General features: G+C 41.7%; 1 protein-coding gene across 2 annotated transcripts in view; it reads right to left on the bottom strand.

The window, feature by feature from the left end:
* Positions 1 to 22,057, bottom strand: part of myom1a (myomesin 1a (skelemin)) — an 83,108-nt gene that overhangs the window by 45,177 nt on the left and 15,874 nt on the right. For both annotated transcript variants that reach the window (XM_061921054.1, XM_061921055.1), the window contains exons 9-19: positions 17,825 to 17,980; positions 17,602 to 17,763; positions 12,784 to 12,925; positions 12,519 to 12,718; positions 12,368 to 12,421; positions 12,182 to 12,306; positions 8,215 to 8,398; positions 7,977 to 8,151; positions 4,239 to 4,360; positions 1,826 to 2,022; positions 1,613 to 1,739 (exon numbers count right to left, since the gene is read on the bottom strand). In XM_061921054.1, the coding sequence (XP_061777038.1) occupies positions 1,613 to 1,739; positions 1,826 to 2,022; positions 4,239 to 4,360; positions 7,977 to 8,151; positions 8,215 to 8,398; positions 12,182 to 12,306; positions 12,368 to 12,421; positions 12,519 to 12,718; positions 12,784 to 12,925; positions 17,602 to 17,763; positions 17,825 to 17,980 (1,644 nt within the window). The remainder of the gene's footprint in view (positions 1 to 1,612; positions 1,740 to 1,825; positions 2,023 to 4,238; positions 4,361 to 7,976; positions 8,152 to 8,214; positions 8,399 to 12,181; positions 12,307 to 12,367; positions 12,422 to 12,518; positions 12,719 to 12,783; positions 12,926 to 17,601; positions 17,764 to 17,824; positions 17,981 to 22,057) is intronic.

The raw sequence follows: 22,057 nt of genomic DNA, 5'->3' as shown, positions 1-22,057 counted from the left end.
GGAATCAATAAAATACTATCTATCTATCTATCTAGAAACTATCAGACTGTGTGGTCGGTAGTAGTGGGTTTCAGTAGGCCTTTAAAGAGGAACATTATCACCAAACCTATGTAAGCGTCAATATATACCTTGATGGTGCAGAAAAAAGACCATGTATTTTTTTAACCGATTTGCGAACTCTAAATGGGTGAATTTTGGCGAATTAAACGCCTTTCTCTTTATCGCTCAGGAGGGGATGACGTCAGAATGTGACGTCGCCGAGGTAATACAGCCGTCATTTTCATTTTCAACCCATTGTAAACATTGGGTCTCAGCTCTGTTATTTTCCGTTTTTTCTACTATTTTTTGGAACCTTGGAGACATCATGCCTCGTTGGTGTGTTGTCAGAGGGTGTAACAACACTAACAGGGAGGGATTCAAGTTGCACCGAAGATGCCAAAGTGTCTGCCGCCAGACCCCCATTGAATGTACCAAAGTGTCTCCACATTTTACCGGCGATGACAGACATGGCACAGAGATGTATGGATAACCTGCAGATGCATTTGCAACCATTAAGTCAACGAAATCACAAAGGTGAGTTTTGTTGATGTTGACTTATGTGCTAATCAGACATATTTGGTCGCGGCGTGATTGCCAGCTAATCGATGCTAACATGCTACGCTAATCGACGCTAACATGCTATTTACCGGCGGTGCTAAAGCAGACATGGCACAGAGATGTATGGATGACCTGCAGATGCATTTGTAACGATAAAGTCACAGAAATCACAAAGGTGAGTTTTGTTGATGTTGACTTATGTGCTAATCAGACATATTTGGTCGCGGCGTGATTGCCAGCTAATCGATGCTAACATGCTACGCTAATCGATGCTAACATGCTATTTACCGGCGGTGCTAAAGCAGACATGGCACAGAGATGTATGGATAACCTGCAGATGCATTTGCAACTATATTACGTTTCCTTCCACCCACATTTAATGCGAAACAAACACTTACCAATCGACGGATTTAAGTTGCTCCATTGTCACGAGATGCGAAAGTCCTAATCGTTTGGTCCGCACATTTTACCGGCGAGGCTAACGCAGCTATTCGGCCATGCTATGGCTATGAATAGCATCAATAGCTATTGGCTCAATAGCTTCAGTTTCTTCTTCAATACTTTCATACTCCAACCATCTGTTTCAATACATGCGTAATCTGTTGAATCGCTTAAGCGGCTGAAATCCGAGTCTGAATCCGAGCTAATGTTGCTATATCTTGCTGTGGTATTCCCATTGTTTGTTTACATTGGCAGCACAGTATGGCGTCACAGGGAAATGGATAGTGGCATCGCAAATAGCGAAAATCAAGCACTATAAAGCATTTTTTAGGGATATTCAGAGACCGGTAAAATTTTGAAAAAAAACTTCCAAAAATACAACAAGCCACTGGGAACTGATTTTTGTTGTTTTTAACCCTTTTGAAATTGTGATAATGTTCCCCTTTAAAGACGCACGCACGCACACACACACACACACACACACACACACACACACACACACACACACACACACACACACACACACACACACACACACACATAGGCTTCCTAAAAGCCCCAGGTCGGAGGGTACCTGGCACCGTAAGGGTCCACTCTTTGCACTCCAGAGGCGCACTGGGAAGCGAGCCTTTGCTGACACCTGCCATGTTCATGGCCCGCACCTGGAACTGGTAGACAACCTTCTCCTTCAGGTTCTCCACCTGAGCAGAAGATCAGGGCGCGCGTCAATGACACAGTTATGAATCTCTGTCTGAAACGCCACCCTGCAGCCACCTTAGGAGCTGACCTTGTAGGAGGTGGTGGTCAATGCCTGGAGGTTGAGTTCATGCCACTGGCTGACGGCCTTTCCTTTCACCGTCCTGTAGTCCACAAAGTACCCTCTGATGGCTCCTCCCCCGTCGTTGGCGGGCTCGCTCCAGCCCAGCACCATGGTGTCCTTGTGAGCCTCCAGTAAGGTCACAGCGGTTGGCTGAGCAGGGACGGCTGCCAGAACACACACACACACACACACACACACACACACACACACACACACACACACGGTTCTGCGTTGGTGAACACACAACAGTATATTCCTACGCTGAACGTATACCCATGTTGATGTTCGACAAGTGCTGTTTACTTTTGCCCGTTACTGTCGTTGCTCATGAGAGTTGCACGATACCACAAACTACAGACAAAATCAAATGGAGACATACCGTATTTCCTTGAATTGCCGCTGGGTATATAGTATGCGCCTGCCTAGAATTACTGCCGGGTCAAACTCGTTTCACAAAATAATTAGCGCATGCTTAGCGTTACCGCCGGCTCAGGATTATCGCCGGGTCAAACTCGTTTCGCCAAATATTATTTTTATTAGCGCATGTCTAGAATTTCCACCGGGTCAAACTCGTCACGTCACGAGTGACACTTCACCTGTCATCATTTTCAAAATGGAGGAGGCTGATTTCAATCATTTGAAATCACATAAAGGGAAGAAGATTAGGAGCTATTCAGTAGGATTTAAGGTCCGAGCTATTGAATATGCTAAAAAGAAAAGTAAGCAGCTATGTTTTATTAATATACCGTAGCTGCGTGTGTCAAATATGAGTCATTAAATGACTCCCGCCTCCTGGTGGTAGAGGGCGCTAGTGATCCTTCTTGCGACTACTCAGCTGCAGAAGAAGTGACAACAAGCAGCAAGAGTGAGCAGCGATCGTTTATTTTTTCATCTCGCTTGCACTTTTATCATGGAGGATTACATATTTAAAATAAAACAGTTTTCTAAACTGGACTTTCAATCGAAGCAGGAGGTAATAAAGGAAGATCTCCATCAAGAGAGAGAGACTTTTAAAACTGAAGAAAGATAAGGAAGACTTCTATAAACAAGTTATTGGTGCTTTGGATCAGAAGGAGCTGCACATGGACTTCATGTATAAGTAAAGGTAAGACCATAATAACGTTTTTTTTATTAAATATGCTTTTCATGATGGTATCTTTACATCACACTCAAATTTATAAGCATGCTTGCCTTTACCGCATGGCTTTGGTAAACGCCAGAGTGAGAAGAGGTTTTAAATTAATTAGCAGCCCCGGCGGCAATTCAAGGAAATACGCTAGTTTAAATTCACACTTAATTATGTCCCTGGATTTTTACAACATTAAACATCTGGGAACAAATTATGTTTACGGTACATTATTCTCAATCTTTTTTTTATTTATTTATAATTTTTTACCTTTATGTGGCAAACAGCTGAATAAAAGGTAAAACAAGTTAGCAAACAGCTGAATAAAGGTAAAAGAAGTTTGCAAACAGCAGAATAAAGGTAAAAGAAGTTTGCAAACAGCTGGGTAAAAGAAGTTAGCTAAGAGCTGAATAAAAGGTAAAAGAAGTTAGCAAAGAGCTGAATAAAAGGTAAAACAAGTTAGCAAACAGCTGAATAAAGGTAAAATAAGTTAGCAAAAAGCTGAATAAAGGTAAAAGAAGTTAGCGAACAGCTGAATAAAAGGTAAAACAAGTTAGCCAACAGCTGAATAAAGGTAAAAGAAGTTAGCGAACAGCTGAATAAAAGGTAAAATAAGTTAGCCAACAGCTGAATAAAGGTAAAAGAAGTTAGCAAACAGCTGAATAAAGGTAAAAGAAGTTAGCAAACAGCTGAATAAAGGTAAAAGAAGTTAGCAAACAGCTGAATAAAGGTAAAAGAAGTTAGCAAACAGCAGAATAAAGGTAAAAGAAGTTAGAAAACAGCTGAATAAAGGTAAATAAGTTAGCTAAGAGCTGAATAAAAGGTAAAAGAAGTTAGCAAACAGCTGAATAAAAGGTAAAAGAAGTAAGCAAAGAGCTGAATAAAAGGTAAAACAAGTTAGCAAACAGCTTCACACATGAAATGAAGGCCTCCAGATAATAGTATTCATGCCGAGGGAAGACAAAGTAGCTGTAAGAATGGTAAGCAGCGACTTCCACATGTTTTTTGTGTATTTTTACCATTTAGAAATGAAGGCTAGCAGAGCATTTAAAGAATGAAAGTACAATGGAAAGTCCTGTGCAAGTTTTGAGACAGTTTTCATAAAAAAGTGCAGGGGACACAGAGGTGCAAATGTTAAGGAGTGTGATTTTCAAAGGAAGAAGGTGTTCTCAGCTGCCTATTCCAGCGCTTAAGTAAAGGTGGAGGAGTTGGAGCGGAGAGAGAGAAAGACATGTGAGGTAGAAGATGACTTACAGACGGCAGCACGCACCAACACCGACTCAGAAGGGGAGGAGCTTAGGCTGTATCCCGCCGCGTTGAGCGCCTTCACCCTGAACTCGCACGTGGTCTCGCTGGTCAGGCCGTGACACACAAACCTGGGCAGAGGAGGAACTTTCATGAGGGGGTTCTTAAGCCTTTTTAGTTAGTAGGAAGTGAAGTGAATTATATTTATATAGCACTTTTCTCTAGTGACTCAAAGCGCTTTACATAGTGAAAGCCAATATCTAAGTTACTTTTAAAGCAGTGTGGGTGTCACTGGGAGCAGGTGGGTCAAGTGTCTTGCCCAAGGACACAACGGCAGTGACTAGGATGGCGGAAGCTGGGATCGAACCTGGAACCCTCAAGCTGCTGGCACGGCCACTCTACCAACCGAGCTATACCACCCCAAGTAAAGGCCATGTTTCCAACAGCAGCTACAAAGCATTTTCCCCATAAAAATGATCAGAAATCCAATGAATCCGTCCCAGACGGCAAAAATATTAAGACAAAACACATTTGACAGAAAACAACGATTGATTTACTTGCAGAAAACAATGTAAAATATATACAAATCCGACACAATCCAAACTTTTTGACAAATTTGAACACAGAACTTTCCTCCGAAAGGTCTTTTGGAGTAAAAGGTTCTTTGTCCATGTGATGTCAGACGAAACAAAAATGGAGCTTTCTGGCCAAAATACCAAGCAAAGTACAAACCCTGTTTCCATATGATTTGGGAAATGGTGTTAGATGTAAATATAAACAAAATACAATGATTTGCAAATCCTTTTCAAGCCATATTCAGTTGAATATAAATAGGTTGTACTTGTATAGCGCTTTTCTACCTTCAAGGTACTCAAAGCGCTTTGACACTACTTCCACATTTACCCATTCACACACACATTCACACACTGATGGAGGGAGCTGCCATGCAAGGCGCTAACCAGCACCCATCAGGAGCAAGGGTGAAGTGTCTTGCTCAGGACACAACGGACGTGACGAGGTTGGTACTAGGTGGGATTTGAACCAGGGCCCCTCGGGTTGCGCACGGCCACTCTCCCACTGCGCCACGCCGTCCCAATATGCTACAAAGACAACATATTTGATGTTCAAACTGATAAACTTTATTTTTTTTTTGTTGTAATCATTAACTTTAGAATTTGATGCCAGCAAAACGTGACAAAGAAGTTGGGAAAGGTGGCAATATATACTGATAAAGTTGAGGAATGCTTATCAAACACTTATTTGGAACGTCCTCCAGGTGTGCAGGCTAATTGGGAACAGGTGGGGGCCATGATTGGGTATAAAAACAGCTTCCATGAAATGCTAAGTAATTCACAAACAAGGATGGGGTGAGGGTCACCCATTTGTAAGCAAACTGTCGAACAGTTTTAGAACAACATTTCTCAACGAGCTATTGCAAGGAATTTAGGAATTTTACAATCTACGGTCCGTAAAATCATCAAAAGGTTCAGAGAATCTGGAGAAATCACTGCACGTAAGCGATGATATTACGGACCTTTGATCCCTCAGGCAGTACTGTATCAAAAACCGACATCAATGTGTAAATGATATCACCATTTAGGCTCAGGAACACTTCATAAAACCACTGTCAGTAACTACAGTTGGTCGCTACATTTGTAAGTGCAAGTTAAAATTCTACTAAGCAAAGCCAAACCCATTTATCAACAACACCCTGAAACGCCGCCAGCTTGGCTGGGCCCGAGCCCATCTGACATGGACTAATGTAAAGTGGAAAAGTGTTCTGTGGTCTGACGAGTCCACATTTCAAATTTAATTTGGAAACAGAGGACGTGGTGTCCTCTAGAACAACGAGGAAAATAACCATTGGGATTGTTATAGGCGCAAAGTTAAAAAACCAGCTTCTATGATGTTATGGGGGTGTATTAGTGCCCAAGGCATGGGTAACTTACACATCTGTAAAGGCACCATTAATGCTGAATGGTCCACACAGGTTTTGGAGCAACATATGTTGCCATCCAAGCAACGTTATCATGGACGCCCCTGCTTATTTCAGCAAGAGAATGCCAGGCCACATGTTACAACAGCGTGGCTTCGTAGTAAAATAGTGCGGGTACTTTCCGGACCTGCTTGTAGTCCAGACCTGTCTCCCATGGAAAATGTGTGGCGCATTATGAAGCGTAAAATACGACAGCGGAGACCCCGGACTGTTGAACGACTGAAGCTCTACATAAAACAAGAATGGGAAAGAATTCCACTTTCAAAGCTTCAACAATTACTTTCCTCAGTTCCCAAACTTTTATTGAGTGTTGTTAAAAGAAAGGGTGATGTAACACAGTGGTGAACATGCCCTTTCCCAACTACTTTGTCACGTGTTGCAGCCATGAAACTCTAAGTTAATTTTTATTTGCAAAAAAAAAACAACGTTTATGAGTTTGATCAAATATGTTGTCTTTGTAGTGCATTCAACTGAATATGGGTTGAAAAGGATTTGCAAATTATTGTATTCTGTTTTTATTTACATCTAACAGAATTTCCCAACTCATATGCAATAATTACTGTGACACCTGTCTTTTTATACGCGTTGGACACGCCTTCCAACTTCCCTTTTGTCTACCATAACGGGAGAGCTAGGCGTCCATTCGACGACAGAAAATGTCTTGTCTTGCTACCCTGCCTTCCGCCCGAATGCAGCTGAGATACGCTCCAGCACCCCCCACGACCCAAAAAGGGATAAGCGGTAAAAAAATGGATGAATGGATGGAAGAAATTCAGTTCACTTTTTTGTTCATTATTATAGTTGTGTAGGGCAGGGGTCTCAAACTCAATTTACCTGGGAGCCACTGGATGCAGAGTCTGGGTGAAGCAGGGCCAAAGTAACAATTTTTAAAAATGTCTTTAATTTTATTTTCAACACAAAATCAAATCAAAATATAAATGAACATAATGAGGATTAAGGAATGTGAGGCAATGCAAATTAAACAATAATAGAAAAAAATAACGGTTTGAATTGGTCCAGGTTATCGACAGACAGGTGTCGCGGTGCGACTCCAGCCAGGCACGTAAGAAAACCCCCGTCTCAATGGCAACGTTTCTGTCGCTTTCACTCATTTGCCGCTTTTCCACTTACGCAGGGGTAGGCAACCCAGAACGTTGAAAGAGCCATTATGGACCCATATAACAAAAATTGTTGCCGTGGAGTTTACAGTTACGGTAGCACAATTAGCCCCAAACGGGGTAACATCACAATTAACGTGTTACACGTCCGATTCGCCCTGTGGCTCTCTGTCGGAGTATCAGCGTTGGGGTCCAGTGCACCACAGTTTTGTATTGTCGCTCGGTCCTTCGGCGGAGTGCTTCGGAAGCTACCGAACGGCTCGTCTGGCGTCAATGTTCGGCCCTCGAGAGCCACATACAGCACCGTGATTGGTAGATTCCTTCAGCTCCGCACACAACGCTGTCAAGCGCCATTTGTATAAAATTTGCGGGCTGCACTAACATTAAACTTTCATATTAAGCTGGGGGCTGCAAAATAACGTTTCGCGGGCCGCAATTGGTGTCTGAGACCCCTGGTGTCGGGGCTCCATGATGGCAGGAAGTTATTGACAACAATTGTATCGTGTGTATTATCAATAAAGTGCAGATAAGTCGGTCGTGTTCCATAAAACCCCCACACCATGCGGAGGAAAAGACCACCGGTTACACGTAAAGCAAGGTGGCACTGGACTGTAGAGTGAACTCTGAACTCACCTGGTCTGCTTGACAGGTTTGTTGTTGCAGGGGATCCAGACGTCCGTGCCCACCTCACTGTACTCAATGTAGTAGCCCACAAGGTGTTTGACTTCCTTGGAGGCCGCCCAGGAGACCACCACAGAGGTGCTGGTGTTCCTGGTCACCACTGGCGTGCCAGGAGCTGAGGGCAGGTCTGGAAGGAAGGAGATAGAAGATAAACGAAGCTCCTAATGTGGCGTCTTGCCCAAGTGCTCACCTAGCATGTCCCCGACAGTGATGGCTGTCGTGGCTCCAGAGGCCTCGCCCACGCCGGCTGAGTTGCAGCAGCGCACACGGAAGCTGTAGGACTTGCCCTCAGCCAGGTCGAAAAGGGCGAAGCGAGGAGACTTGACTGGCATGCTGGTGTTCACCCTCTGCCAGGTGTCTGTCCCGGTAATACACTACAGAGAAGCATAGGCGGCCATTTTTACTAATACAAACTAGCAGGGTTTGTAACGAGCGCAGAAGAAAAGGCAGGAATTGACAGCTGTGGCTGTAGGCAACCTCCTGATGGAAGTAGCTGGATTTAAAGTATTATGATGGAAGTAGCTGGATTTAGAGTATTCTGATAGGTCGGCATGCAGCAGCTTTTACCAAACCTTGGCATGCGCTCTAAAATGTCTGTGTTGCACATTTGGCCACTCACATGAATAAATATATATATGTATATATATGTATATATATATATATATATATATATATATATATATATATATATATATACATTTTCTACCACTTATTTCCTTTGGGGTAGCGGGGGGCGCTGGTGCCTATCTCAGCTACAATCGGGCGGAAGGCGGAGTACACCCTGGACAAGTCGCCACTTCATCGCAGGGCTATATATATATATATATATATATATATATATATATATATATATATATACATACATATATATATATATATATATATATATACATACATATATATATAAATACATATATATATATACATATATATATATATATATATATACATACATATATATATATATATATATACATACATATATATATAAATACATATATATATATACATATATATATATATATATATTTATACACACACACATATGTGCATATATATATATATATTTATACACACACACATATATGCATATATATATATATATATATATATATATATATACACATACACACACACACATATATACATACATATACATATATGTATACATACACACACACACATATATATAAATATAATACATATATACACATATATATATACATACTTTACATAGATATATACATACTGTATATATATATTTATATATATATATATATATATATATATATATATATACACACACACACATATATACATACACACACATATATATATAAATATAATACATATATACACATATATATACATACATATATACACAAACATACAGATGTATACATATATACGCATATATACATGTATACATACATATACGCATATATACATATACACATATGTATGTACATATTTTCATATGTACATAGTGTATATACATATGTACATAATTACATATGTTCATATGTTCATATGTTTAAGCATAGTATTATCATTTTTTTTCCCCCTTACATAATATTGTTTCATTCTATTTTTAAATTGTCCCTGCTTATTGTACTTTGTTGAGAATTTGTGTGTGTGTTGTTTTTAGAAATGTCTCCATTTCTTTTAGTCACTTTTCTTTTCATAAAAATGACTGGCAACAAATCTAGCATCTATTTCTGATGTTATTGGAGACTGTACCATGTTTCCAGACTCTGTTTAAATACTACCGCACCATGTCCTTGACGAAAAGCGAGCTGCAGAGACCCTGACACCACACTTGCTTCGCGTTGCTATCAATTAATCAATCAATCAATCAATGTTTACTTATATAGCCCTAAATCACTCGTGTCTCAAAGGGCTGCACAAACCACTACGACATCCTCGGTAGGCCCACATAAGGGCAAGGAAAACTCACACCCAGTGGGACGTCGGTGACAATAATGACTATGAGAACCTTGGAGAGGAGGAAAACAATGGATGTCAAGCGGGTCTAACATGATACTGTGAAAGTTCAATCCATAATGGATCCACACAGTCACGAGAGTCCAGTCCAAAGTGGATCCAACACAGCAGCGAGAGTCCCATTCACAGCGAAGCCAGCAGGAAACCATCCCAAGCGGAGGAGGATCAGCAGCGCAGAGATGTCCCAAGCCGATACACAGGCAAGCAGTACATGGCCACCGGATCGGACCGGACGCCCTCCACAAGTTGCTAGGATTAAAAGCCGCCAGTGTCATCTTAAATTGTGAAGATCGCTGTCTGTGGGTATATCTCAAATATATTAAAGTATGTCCAAAGTGCGGACGTATAGCCATGATTGGCTATAAAAAACAGCTTCCCAAAAAATGCTCAGTCTTTCACAAGAAAGGATGGGGCGAGGTACACCCCTTTGTCCACAACTGTGTGAGCAAATAGTCAAACAGTTTAAGAACAATGTTTCTCAAAGTGCAATTGCAAGAAATTTAGGGATTTCAACATCTACGGTCCATAATATCATCAAAAGGTTCAGAAAATCTGGAGAAATCACTCCACTTAAGCGGCATGGCCGGAAACCAACATTTAATGACTGTGACCTTTGATCCCTAACTGGCACTGTATCAAAAAACGACATCAATCTCTAAAGGATATCACCACATGGGCTCAGGAACACTTCAGAAAACCACTGTCACTAAATACAGTTGGTCGCTACATCTGTAAGTGCAAGTTAAAGCTCTACTATGCAAAGTGAAAGCTATTTATCAACAACATCCAGAAACGCCGCCGGCTTCTCTGGGCCCGAGATCATCTAAGATGGACTGATGCAAAGTGGAAAAGTGTTCTGTGGTCTGACGAGTCCACATTTTGAATTGTTTTTGGAAATATTCAACATCGTGTCCTCCAAACCAAAGGGGAAGGGAACCATCCAGAATGTTATCAACGCAAAGTTCAAAAGCCAGCATCTGTGATGGTATGGGGGTGCATTAGTGCCCAAGGCATGGGTAACTTACACATCTGTGAAGGCACCATTAATGCTGAAAGGTACATACAGGTTTTGGAACAACATATGCTGCCATCTAAGCGCCGTCTTTTTCATGGACGCCCCTGCTTATTTCAGCAAGACAATGCCAAGCCACATTCAGCACGTGTTACGACAGCGTGGCTTTGTAAAAAAAGAGTGCGGGTACTTTCCTGGCCCGCCTGCAGTCCAGACCTGTCTCCCGTCGAAAATGTGTGGCGCATTATGAAGCGTAAAATACCCCGAACTGTAGAACAACTGAAGCTCTACATGAAACAAGAATGGGAAAGAATTCCACTTTCAAAGCTTCAACAATTAGTTTCCTCAGTTCCCAAACGTTTATTGAGTGTTGTTAAAGAAAAGGTGATGTAACACAGTGGTGAACATGCCCTTTCCCAACTACTTTGTCACGTGTTGCAGCCATGAAATTCTCAGTTAATTATTATTATTTGCAAAAAAATAAAAATAAAGTTTATGAGTTTGAACATCAAATATGTTGTCTTTGTAGTGCATTCAATTGAATATGGGTTGAAAATGATTTGCAAATCATTGTATTCTGTTTATATTTACATCTAACACAATTTCCCAAGGGCTTCACGGTGGCAGAGGGGTTAGTGCGTCTGCCTCACAATACGAAGGTCCTGCAGTCCTGGGTTCAATCCCAGGCTCGGGATCTTTCTGTGTGGAGTTTGCATGTTCTCCCCGTGAATGCGTGGGTTCCCTCCTGGTACTCCGGCTTCCTCCCACCTCCAAAGACATGCACCTGGGGATAAGTTGATTGGCAACACTAAATTGGCCCTAGTGTGTGAATGTGAGTGTGAATGTTGTCTGTCTATCTGTGTTGGCCCTGCGATGAGGTGGTGACTTGTCCAGGGTGTACCCCGCCTTCCGCCCGATTGTAGCTGAGATAGGCGCCAGCGCCCCCCGCGACCCCGAAAGGGAATAAGCGGTAGAAAATGGATGGATGGACAATTTCCCAACTCATACGGAAACGGGGTTTGTAAATTGCGTTAGTTTTGACAGTTTGGACACCACAGCTCCTTATCGTGGGTTTCCAGTTCACGTCCTCTTAAGCGGTGTCAACAAATAAAGGCCCGGAATTAACCGCATCACTTCTCACCTTCTCAATGAAATACATCACTCCTTCGTGGCCCCGTTGGATGGGGGGTTTCCAGGCAAGCACCACGTAGCTCTTAGTTGCCTCGGTAACCACCACATCAACAGGTTCTCCGGGTATCTCCCCCACTGGGGACAACAGGACAGGATCAACACTCGGAAGTTTGTTTTGACGAAAAAATGTTGTTACCGGTGTGATCCTCCTCGGTGAACTTGATCATTCCGGTCCAAGGAGCAGAAGGGCCTGGAGATGAGGGGGAAACCCGATTATTATAATCAAGTCAAGGCATTCTTAGTACACTTGTGGTTCTGTTGGCGGAGCTCCAAGTTGTGTTCCCTACCACGTAGGCGGGCCCTGTCATAGGGATCCATGGCGACCACCGTCTCCGAGATGCGTGAAGCACGACTGACCCCCGCCTTGTTCAAGGCCCTCACCCTGAAGACGTACGACCGACCCTCCACCAGCCCTGTGACGGGGAATCGGGCGTACTTGACGGGGCTGTCGTTACACTGGGCCCAGTGGTGAGTCCCCACTTCGCATCTGTTCCAACACATGTGGACAAATGAGGAGCGGGTCCAAGGTTAGTAACCATGGTGATGACGAACCGGTCAACGTAGTAGCCCAGGATGGTGCTGCTGCCTTCCACGGCTGGCTGCTTCCAGGTTACCACCACATAGTCTTTGTTGGCATCGAGACAACACACGTCCAGAGGGGCTCCAGGGACCCCCTTGACCTCTCCCTCAGCATCTGGAGCACACACACATTTATATGTAAATAGTAGGGTTTCTATGTCAGTCTGGTTTCCATTTCTGCATTCAGGTTTCCAGTATCTGACATTCTTCCTCCTTAAAGGTGGATCATGATAAGTCTTACAGGAACAGTTTGGGGAATATCACCATGTTCCCAGTGCACAAAAGCCTGTTTGGATTATTTTGGTGTGGAAGAACCCCAGTAAACACATTAGGTACGAACAAGAACACAGATGTATCGAATTATGGACAAAATAACAAAATCTTGAACAAAGGCATACTTGGATGGGCTTGGTGTGGAAGAAGTAAACACCATCAAACACCTTTAGGATGCACTGTGATGGAGATGAGGGGTGGGGGGACACGCACCTGTTTGCACATCAAGTTGTTTGATGGGATAGAGGTCAAAAGTTCAATCAAGCCTTCCACACTAAACTCATCCAAACATGCCTTCTTCCAAAGAAAGTATTTAAACTACAAAAGCAACTACAAAAGAAGACAAACTAATGCAATCTAATGTCCTTTTTAGGGTCCGCCAGGCCCATTGCAATGGGCCAAAGGACCCTATTGAAACTGTAAGGTTTTATTCTTACTTTCTTATTATTAATCCGCACCTTTGCGCTGTAATTTAAATGGGTTGTACTTGTATAGCGCTTTTCTACCTTCAAGGTACTCAAAGCGCTTTGACACTACTTCCACATTTACCCATTCACACACACATTCACACACTGATGGAGGGAGCTGCCATGCAAGGCGCCAACCAGCACCCATCAGGAGCAAGGGTGAAGTGTCTTGCTCAGGACACAACGGACGTGACGAAGTTGGTACTAGGTGGGATTTGAACCAGGGACCCTCGGGTTGCGCACGGCCACTCTCCCAATGCGCCACGCCGTCCCTTTGACCCCTTTAACATGCTTCAAAACTCACCAAATTTTACACACACATCGGTATGGAGCGGCAGCCCAACTTATTAAGCAGCCAGACCGCAAAAATCGAAATTGCGCTCTAGCGCACCCTAAAAAGAAAAAAAACAAAAAACAGACTGCTTGTAACTTCCGTTAGGAATGTCGTAGAGACATGAGACAAAAACTTCTATGTAGAACTGATTTAGACCTACATTTCATAATGTTATCTTCTAGGGCAAAAATCAACACAAAGTTTGCAAAAACCCCTTCAATACAAAATGTTTGCAAAAAATGCAATTTTTGCCTCTTTGAACTGTAATTTGACCCCCTTAAAATGCTTCAAAACTCACCAAACTTGGCACACACAGGACTGGCGGAAATTGTGATCTAATGAAAAAACCTGACCCCAAAACTCAAAATTGCGCTCCAGCACAATTTTTGAATAAAACACAGAAAAAACTGCTCCTAGGAAGGAAAAACAGACAAAACTGCTTGTAACTACCGGTAGGAATGCCGGAAAGGTATGAAACAAAAAACTTATATGTAGGTCTCACTTAGACCTACATTTTAACAATTGAGATCCTTCAGCAAAAATCAACAGGTTAAAAATTACCCCTTCAAAATAAAAGTTTTGTAAAAACCTGTCACCTTTTTTCAAACATCTTCTCTGAGCGCGTTTGTCGTGTTGGCTTCAAACTCGCAGAGAAGAGAGATTGAACCCTTCTGATTAAAAGTTATTCACAGAGGTTTGATTACTGCTCCGGTTTGGATTTTACGCGCCTTTAAAGAACCCCTGCGCAAAGTTTCCTAAAAAAAGAAATTTTTGCCTCTTTGAGCTGTAATTTGACCCCCTTAAAATGCTTCAAAGTGCAAGTAAAAGCTCTACTATGCAAAGCGAAAGCCATTTATCAACAACATCCAGAAACGCCGAGTTGTAATTTGACCCCCTTAACATGCTTCAAAACTCACCAAATTTTACACACACATCAGAACTGGCAAAAATTGCCATCTAATAAAAAACCAAACCCCAAAAATCTAGATTGCGCCCCCTAGGAAAAAACACAGACAAAACTGCTTGTAACTTCTGTTAGGAATGTCGTATAGACATGAAACAAAAACTTCTATGTAGGTCTGACCAGGGCTTGAGTCGCGGGGGCAGCAGCCAGAGGCGGACCCAACCAACGCTGCTTGCAGCTTTAATTTTTACATTTAATTCTTCTATCAAACACTACTAATATAATAGAGAATAAACGTGATTGAATCACAGAAAGTTTCTCAAACAAATCAAATGTTTAAACAAGCATTTTACAAAGTGATCACTGCAGACACGAGCACTCCTATTGTATTCCACAAGACGATGAAAGTGACATCTTTAATCTTCGTCTTGTGTTAGGGTCGGCACGACCCGTTTCAGTTTTTAAATGCATAAAAGAACCACATATATTTATTTTTTTGCATCAAGGCTATCTTACTTTGTCAGGAACCTCTATTTCAACAAAACAAAACTTTTTTTTGTTTGTTTTTCACTAAATTCTAAAATGCTCTGGTTGAAATTAACACCTTGGTGTTGTTAGGCTCGGTTTCGACCCAGTTATAAAAATAAGATTATCAAGCAATTAGAGCCAAAACTGAACATATAGACAGTCAGCTCTTCTCCCAATCATGTGAACTTTCTCATTTTACCTTATTATCCAGTACAAAAACAAAGAAAGACAGGATTGTTCAGACATGAGAGGTCAATACCGTATAAAATTATTAAAATGGAAAAAAAAATAAAAAATTATTTAAGAGATGTGTTCTAATACCCCTTAGTTAATCAGGTAACAAACAACCTTTTAATTCATTTATACTATTCTCTTGAGGTTCATTTTACCATTTTTTAAATTGAAATCGAGGGGTGTACTGACAAAAAAAAGGCCCAATGGCCCACGACAAAAATATTAAAACTAATATTTTCATGGATAAGGAAGCCTAACAAGGTAACCAAGAGAGTAGAGAAACAAATTGGATGATAGATAATCGTTTTTAGTGTAATTTACAGCTGATTTAAAACATAGGTGAAAATTGACCCGTTAACATAAGACAGGGGTGTCGAACTCAAATACAGAGTGGGCCAAAATTTTAAACGGAACAAAGGTTGGCCAAGGTTGAACAAATTAACCTTTTAATAGGGACCCAAACAAGTTTTTCATTAAATGTTGAACAAGCAAGGCTTATATAACTTTAGTGACATGCAAAATCCAGTTTCAAATAATAATAATAATAATAATAATTAAAAGAATATCAATGGCATATCAAATAAAATTTCAATAAAAATAGTATGTCTTTTTTTCTATTTGCAATCTTCTTTGGTAAATGTCACATTTTTTCCACAGGCTAATGATACATTTGAAAATAAAATAACAATAATGAATGAACCAAACATTCAAGCCTTGAAGTAGCAAGAGAAAATGCATGAATAAAACGTTAATTATTGGTCAGTTTGCTGGAAGTTTCCCGGAAGAGTTAGTGCTGCAAGGGTTTCTGGGTATTTGTTCTGTTGTGTTACGGTGCGGATGTTCACCCGAAATGTGTTTGTCATTCTTGTTTGGTGTGGGTTCACAGTGTGGCACATATTTGTAACAGTGCTAAAGTTGTTTATACGGTCACCCTCAGTGTGACCTGTATGGCTGTTGACCAAGTATGCTTGCATTCACTCCATTCCTCCAATTTTAGTATGGAGTAAACACATTAGGTACGAACGAGAACACAGATGTATCGAATTATGGACAAAATAACAAAATCTTGTACAAAGGCATACTTGGATGGGCTTGGTGTGGAAGAAGTAAACACCATCAAACACCTTTAGGATGCACTGTGATGGAGATGAGGGGTGGGGGGACACGCCCCTGTTTGCACATCAAGTTGTTTGATGGGATAGAGGTCAAGAGTTCAATCAAGCCTTCCACACTAAACTCATCCAAACATGCCTTCTTCCAAAGAAAGTATTTAAACTACAAAAGCAACTACAAAGGAAGACAAACTAATGCAATCTAATGTCCTTTTTAGGGTCCGCCAGGCGTGACGACAGGTTGTAGAGAACGCTAAAGGCAGTGCCTTAAATGCACGCCCCCAATATAGTTGTCCAGGTGGAAATCGGTAGAAATTCGGGAGAATGGTTGCCCCGGGAGATTTTCAGGAGGGGCACAGAACTTCGAGAGTCTACCGGGAAAATTAGAAGGGTTGGCAAGTATGAGTATTAGCGGTGAATGCGGTGTTACAGCGGCACCGACGCTGTATAACACCGGCGGGCCAGCTCTAATGCTAAATTGATATTGCCTCAAGGGCCAAATTAAATTACACGGCGGGCCAAATTTGGCCCGCGGGCCAGAGTTTGACACCCATGACATAAGAAATGGTAACAGAGAGCTAAAACAAGAGGAAAGTTATGAGCCATTTCCTTTGACGCACTTTTGTTTTTTCCTGACTTTATTACCTTTATAAGTCACTTCTTTCAAGACTCTATGAAAGCTCTTTCCTATCTTGCTATTTAAACGACTGGAAAACCCAAGAAGAGAATACCAACACTACACTCACTCTCACTTGTTTTAGTGCTACCCTCAAGCTGCTGGACCATCCTGTGAATCAAGGAAACACTCATCTAATGCAACCCTCCTAATGGCCTTGCCTCTGAAGACAGACCGGCAAGGTTTTTTTTTCATTCAGGCTTCTACCGTCAAATATCCTGGAGAGTCAGCATATCAACAAGGTATTTGTCAACTTTTTTTACCTCTGACAAAGACGTAAGCAGAGAAGGTCTCGTAGCCAGACGTGGTGTTGATGCGCAGGGTGTACATGCCCTCGTCTTCTTTGTTGAGGTGGACCAGTGTGAGCGTGGCGCGTTGACCGGACCAGTGGCTGTGCACCCATTTGGATTCCTTCAGGGGCTCAGCTGTAAATAACATGTGTTTATCTGAAATGCAGTAATATTGTGATGTTGAAGAGCGACTCACAGTCTCTGTACCACATGGCTTCAGGCTGGTACTTCTTCACGGTGGGATACACAATGACCGTGCAGCCCAGGCTCAGCGTCTCGCCCTCGCGCCCGAAGGCCACCTCGAATTTGTCGAGTATGGTGGTCTTGAAAATGATGCCATGCTCAGGGCCATCTGTGGGTAAAGGAGCATAAACCATGAATTCATTGAAGTAACCCCTGTGGAGCATATATTTATTTAAATATATGCTCCAATATATATATTTATATATATATTGTGTGTAATACTCAATGGTCAACTGGACATCTTTATGTGCTCGACGCCTCAATCATTGGTATGTTTTTATCTACAAAACCATTCTTTGTATCACTCCATCTTATCTAACTTGTCTTTTAACAAAAAAACAAGGAAGTCACAATCTCCATTCAATGAATGTTCTTCAATTTGTCATCCCCAAAGTAAGAACTGAACCGGGCAAGAAAGCATTTAGGTCATGGGTGTCAAACTCTGGCCCGCCGTGTAATTTCATTTGGCCCTCGAGGCAATATCAAATTAACATTAGAGCTGGCCCGCCGTTGTAACACCGCATTGAGCACTAATACTAATACTCGTCAACCCTCACGATTTTCCCGGGAGACTCCCGAAGTTCAGTGCCCCTCCCGAATTTCTCCCGATTTCCACCCGGACAATAATATTGGGGGCGTGCCGTAAAAGCACTGCCTTTGGCGTTCTCTACATGTCGCCACGTCTGCTTTTCCTCCATACAAACAGCGTGCCGGCCCACTCACATAATATATGCGGCTCATACACACACACAAGTGTATGCAATGCATACAACAGCCATACAGGTCACACTGAGGGTGGCCGTATAAACAACTTTAACACTGTTACAAATATACGCCACACTGTGACCCACAGCAAACAAGAATGACAAACACAATTCGGGAGAACATCCGCACCGTAACACAACATAAACACAACCTGACAAATACTTAGAACCCCTTGCATCACTAACTCTTCCGGGACGCTACAATATACACCCCCGCTACCAACAAACCCCGCCCCAACTCAAACCCGCCGGCGAAAAGAGGCATTCAATTTGTATGTTTATTCTATTTGATATGCCATTGATATTTTTTAATTATTATTATTATTTAAAACTCGATTTTGCATGTCAATATTCAATGCAAAACTTGTTTGGGTCCCTATTAAAGGATTAATTTGTTCAACCTCGGCCCGCGGCTTCGTTCAGTTTTAAATTTTGGCCCACTCTGTATTTGAGTTTGACACCACTGATTTAGGTTTTCAGCACCGAAGGCTTGGAATAACCTACAATCGAATATTTAACTTCAACTCCTTGTTACATTAAATTAGTTTAAAGCTTCTGTGAAAGGATTGCAGTCTACCTGGTCTGTATGCACATGTGTCATATGAGCAAGTTTTAATGTTGTAAATATGATGTTTTATGTGTTTACTGTTTTTTAATGTAACTTAGCTGCAGCCCTCTTGGGTAGGTCTCCCTTGGAAAAGAGATCTTTGATCTAAATGGGATTTTACCTGGTTCAATAAAGGCTAAATGATAAAAATAAATTATATATGCTATCACATGGCATCACATGGACAAAGATAAGACCTTCTGGAGGAATGTTCTGTGGTCAGATGAAACAAAAATTGTGCTGTTTGGCCATAATACCCAACAATATTTTTGAAAGAGAAAAGGTGAGGCCTTTAATCCCAGGTAAACACCATCCCTACCGTCAGGCATGGTGATGGTAGTATTATGCTCTGGTCCTTTTTTGCTGCCAATGGAACTGCTGCTTTACAGAGAGTAAATGGGACAATGTAAAAAGGAGGATTACCTCCAAATTCTTTAGGACAAGCTAACATCATCAGCCCTGGAGGTTGGGTCTTGGGTAAAGTTGGGTGTTCCAACAGGACAATGACCCCAAACACATGTCAAAAGTGGTACAGGAATGGCTAAATCCAGCTAGAATGAAGGTTTTAGAATGGCCTTCCCGAAGTCCTGACTTGAACGTGCGGACAATGCTGAAGAAACAAGTCCGTGTTAAAAAATAAACAAATTTAGTTGAACTGCACTCATTTTGTCAAGAGGAGTGGTGAAAAATGTAAGCAGAAGCTTGTGGATGGCTACCAAAAGCGCCTTATTGCAGTGAAACTTGCCATGGGACATGTAAGCAAATATTAACATTGCTGTACGTATACTTTTGACCCAGCACATTTGCTCACATTTGCAGTAAGTAGAGCCATAATAAATTCATAAACGAAGCAAACTTCATGAATGCTTTTTGTGACCAAAAAGTATGTGCTCCAATCAATGCATCACAAAAAATAACAGATGTAGAAATTATTGGAAACTTAACACAGCCATGACATCATGTTCTTTACAAGTGTATGTAAACTTTTGACCGCGACTGTGTGTGTGTGTATATATTAGAGATGCACGGTTTGCGGTCTCATCCGTGGAGTCCGCGGATAAACCGCGGGTCGGGCGGTTGACATGACGAAAAAATAGATTTTAATTAGATTCGGGCGGGTGGCGGTTGAACCATCCGGAAATATTTGATATGCGTGGTTTTGTGATCGGTATCCTTTGCCATTCAAAGAGCCATTTAAGACCCGTGTCATAAAGCGAAGAAGACAATACGAGTCGCTATTATTCTCCTGAATGACTGTCGGTAGTCACACAGATAATAAGTATTAGGGCGTGCTATGAAGCAATTGGCTTTGTAGCCTTCTACATCTTGTACGATCTGCTTGTCAGTCCAGCATCATGTTGTGTGTGGCTTCAGCAGCAACACGCACACGACTGCAAGGCATACTGGGTGACACAGAGTACACTAATGGTTGTGATATAAACAATTTCAACACTCTTAGTAATATGCGCCACACTGTGAAGCCACACCAATTAAGAACGACAAACACATTTCGGGAGAACATCCTCACAGTAACACAACATAAATGCAACACAACAAATACCCATAATCCTTTGTATTCATGACACTTCCTGACTATTTTATACACCCCGCTAGCAGCACACCCCGCCCCCCGTGCGTCGGTAAGGTGGGCGGGGTTGGGGGCGCGGGGGTGTAAAATATATTCAGGTAGTGTCACGGATACAAAGGATTATGGGTATTTGTTGCGTTGCGTTTATGTTGTGTTACTGACACAGAGTACACTAATGGTTGTGATATAAACAATTTCAACACTCTTAGTAATATGCGCCACGCTGTGAAGCCACACCAATTAAGAACGACAAACACATTTCGGGAGAACATCCTCACAGTAACACAACATAAATGCAACACAACAAATACACTTAATCCTTTGTAATCATGACACTTTCTGACTATTTTATACACCCCGCTAGCAGCAAACCCCGCCCCCGTGCGTCGGTAAGGTGGGCGGTATTGGGGCCGCGGGGGTGTAAAATATATTCAGGAAGTGTCATGGATACAAAGGATTGTGGGTATTTGTTGTGTTACGTTTATGTTGTGTTACTGTGAGGATGTTCTCCCGAAATGTGTTTGTCATTCTTGTATATTTGTGGCTTCACAGCGTGACGCATGTTAGTAAGAGTTAAGGTTGTTTATATCACAACCATCAGTGTACTCTGTATCACCCAGCATGCCTTTCAATCCTGAGCGTGTGATTGCGGAAGCTGTACACAACATGTTGCCGGACCTACAATCGGTTCTTACATGTTGTTGAAGGTGTCTAAGGCAATGGCTTCACAGCACGCCCATATTCTTGTAATCAGGATGAACGCTATTGAATAGTCGCGAGAACGTTAGCTGCTCCAATTGTCATCACTCTGTGAAACAGGTTTAAATAGCTCTGTGAGTGGTAAATGCGGACAACCTCTAATGTATTTCAGCGGGCGGTTGGCGGGCGGGTACGGTCCTGATAAAATGTTGGTTCGGGTGAACGGCGGGTGGATGACGACTTTGGTGATGCGAATGCGGATGATATAATTGCCTATCCGCGCATCTCTAGTATATATATATATATATATATATATATATATATATATATATATATCCTTACTAAAAAAAAAAAAAAAAAGAGTGTAAAAAAAACTGCATTCAGAGGCATTCAAAACTGCCCATAAGCTCACGCTCAAATGCATGAACTTGTAAATTGATGCTTTGTCATTTTCAACACAAATATCCAACATTTATTACTAAGTCAGAAAAGATGGAAATCGTAATTGTTGACCTTTAAATGGCAGAT

The sequence above is a fragment of the Nerophis ophidion genome, linkage group LG14 (assembly GCF_033978795.1).
Source record: "Nerophis ophidion isolate RoL-2023_Sa linkage group LG14, RoL_Noph_v1.0, whole genome shotgun sequence".
Lineage (NCBI taxonomy): Eukaryota > Metazoa > Chordata > Actinopteri > Syngnathiformes > Syngnathidae > Nerophis > Nerophis ophidion.
This window is presented reverse-complemented; position numbering and strand designations above follow the sequence as displayed.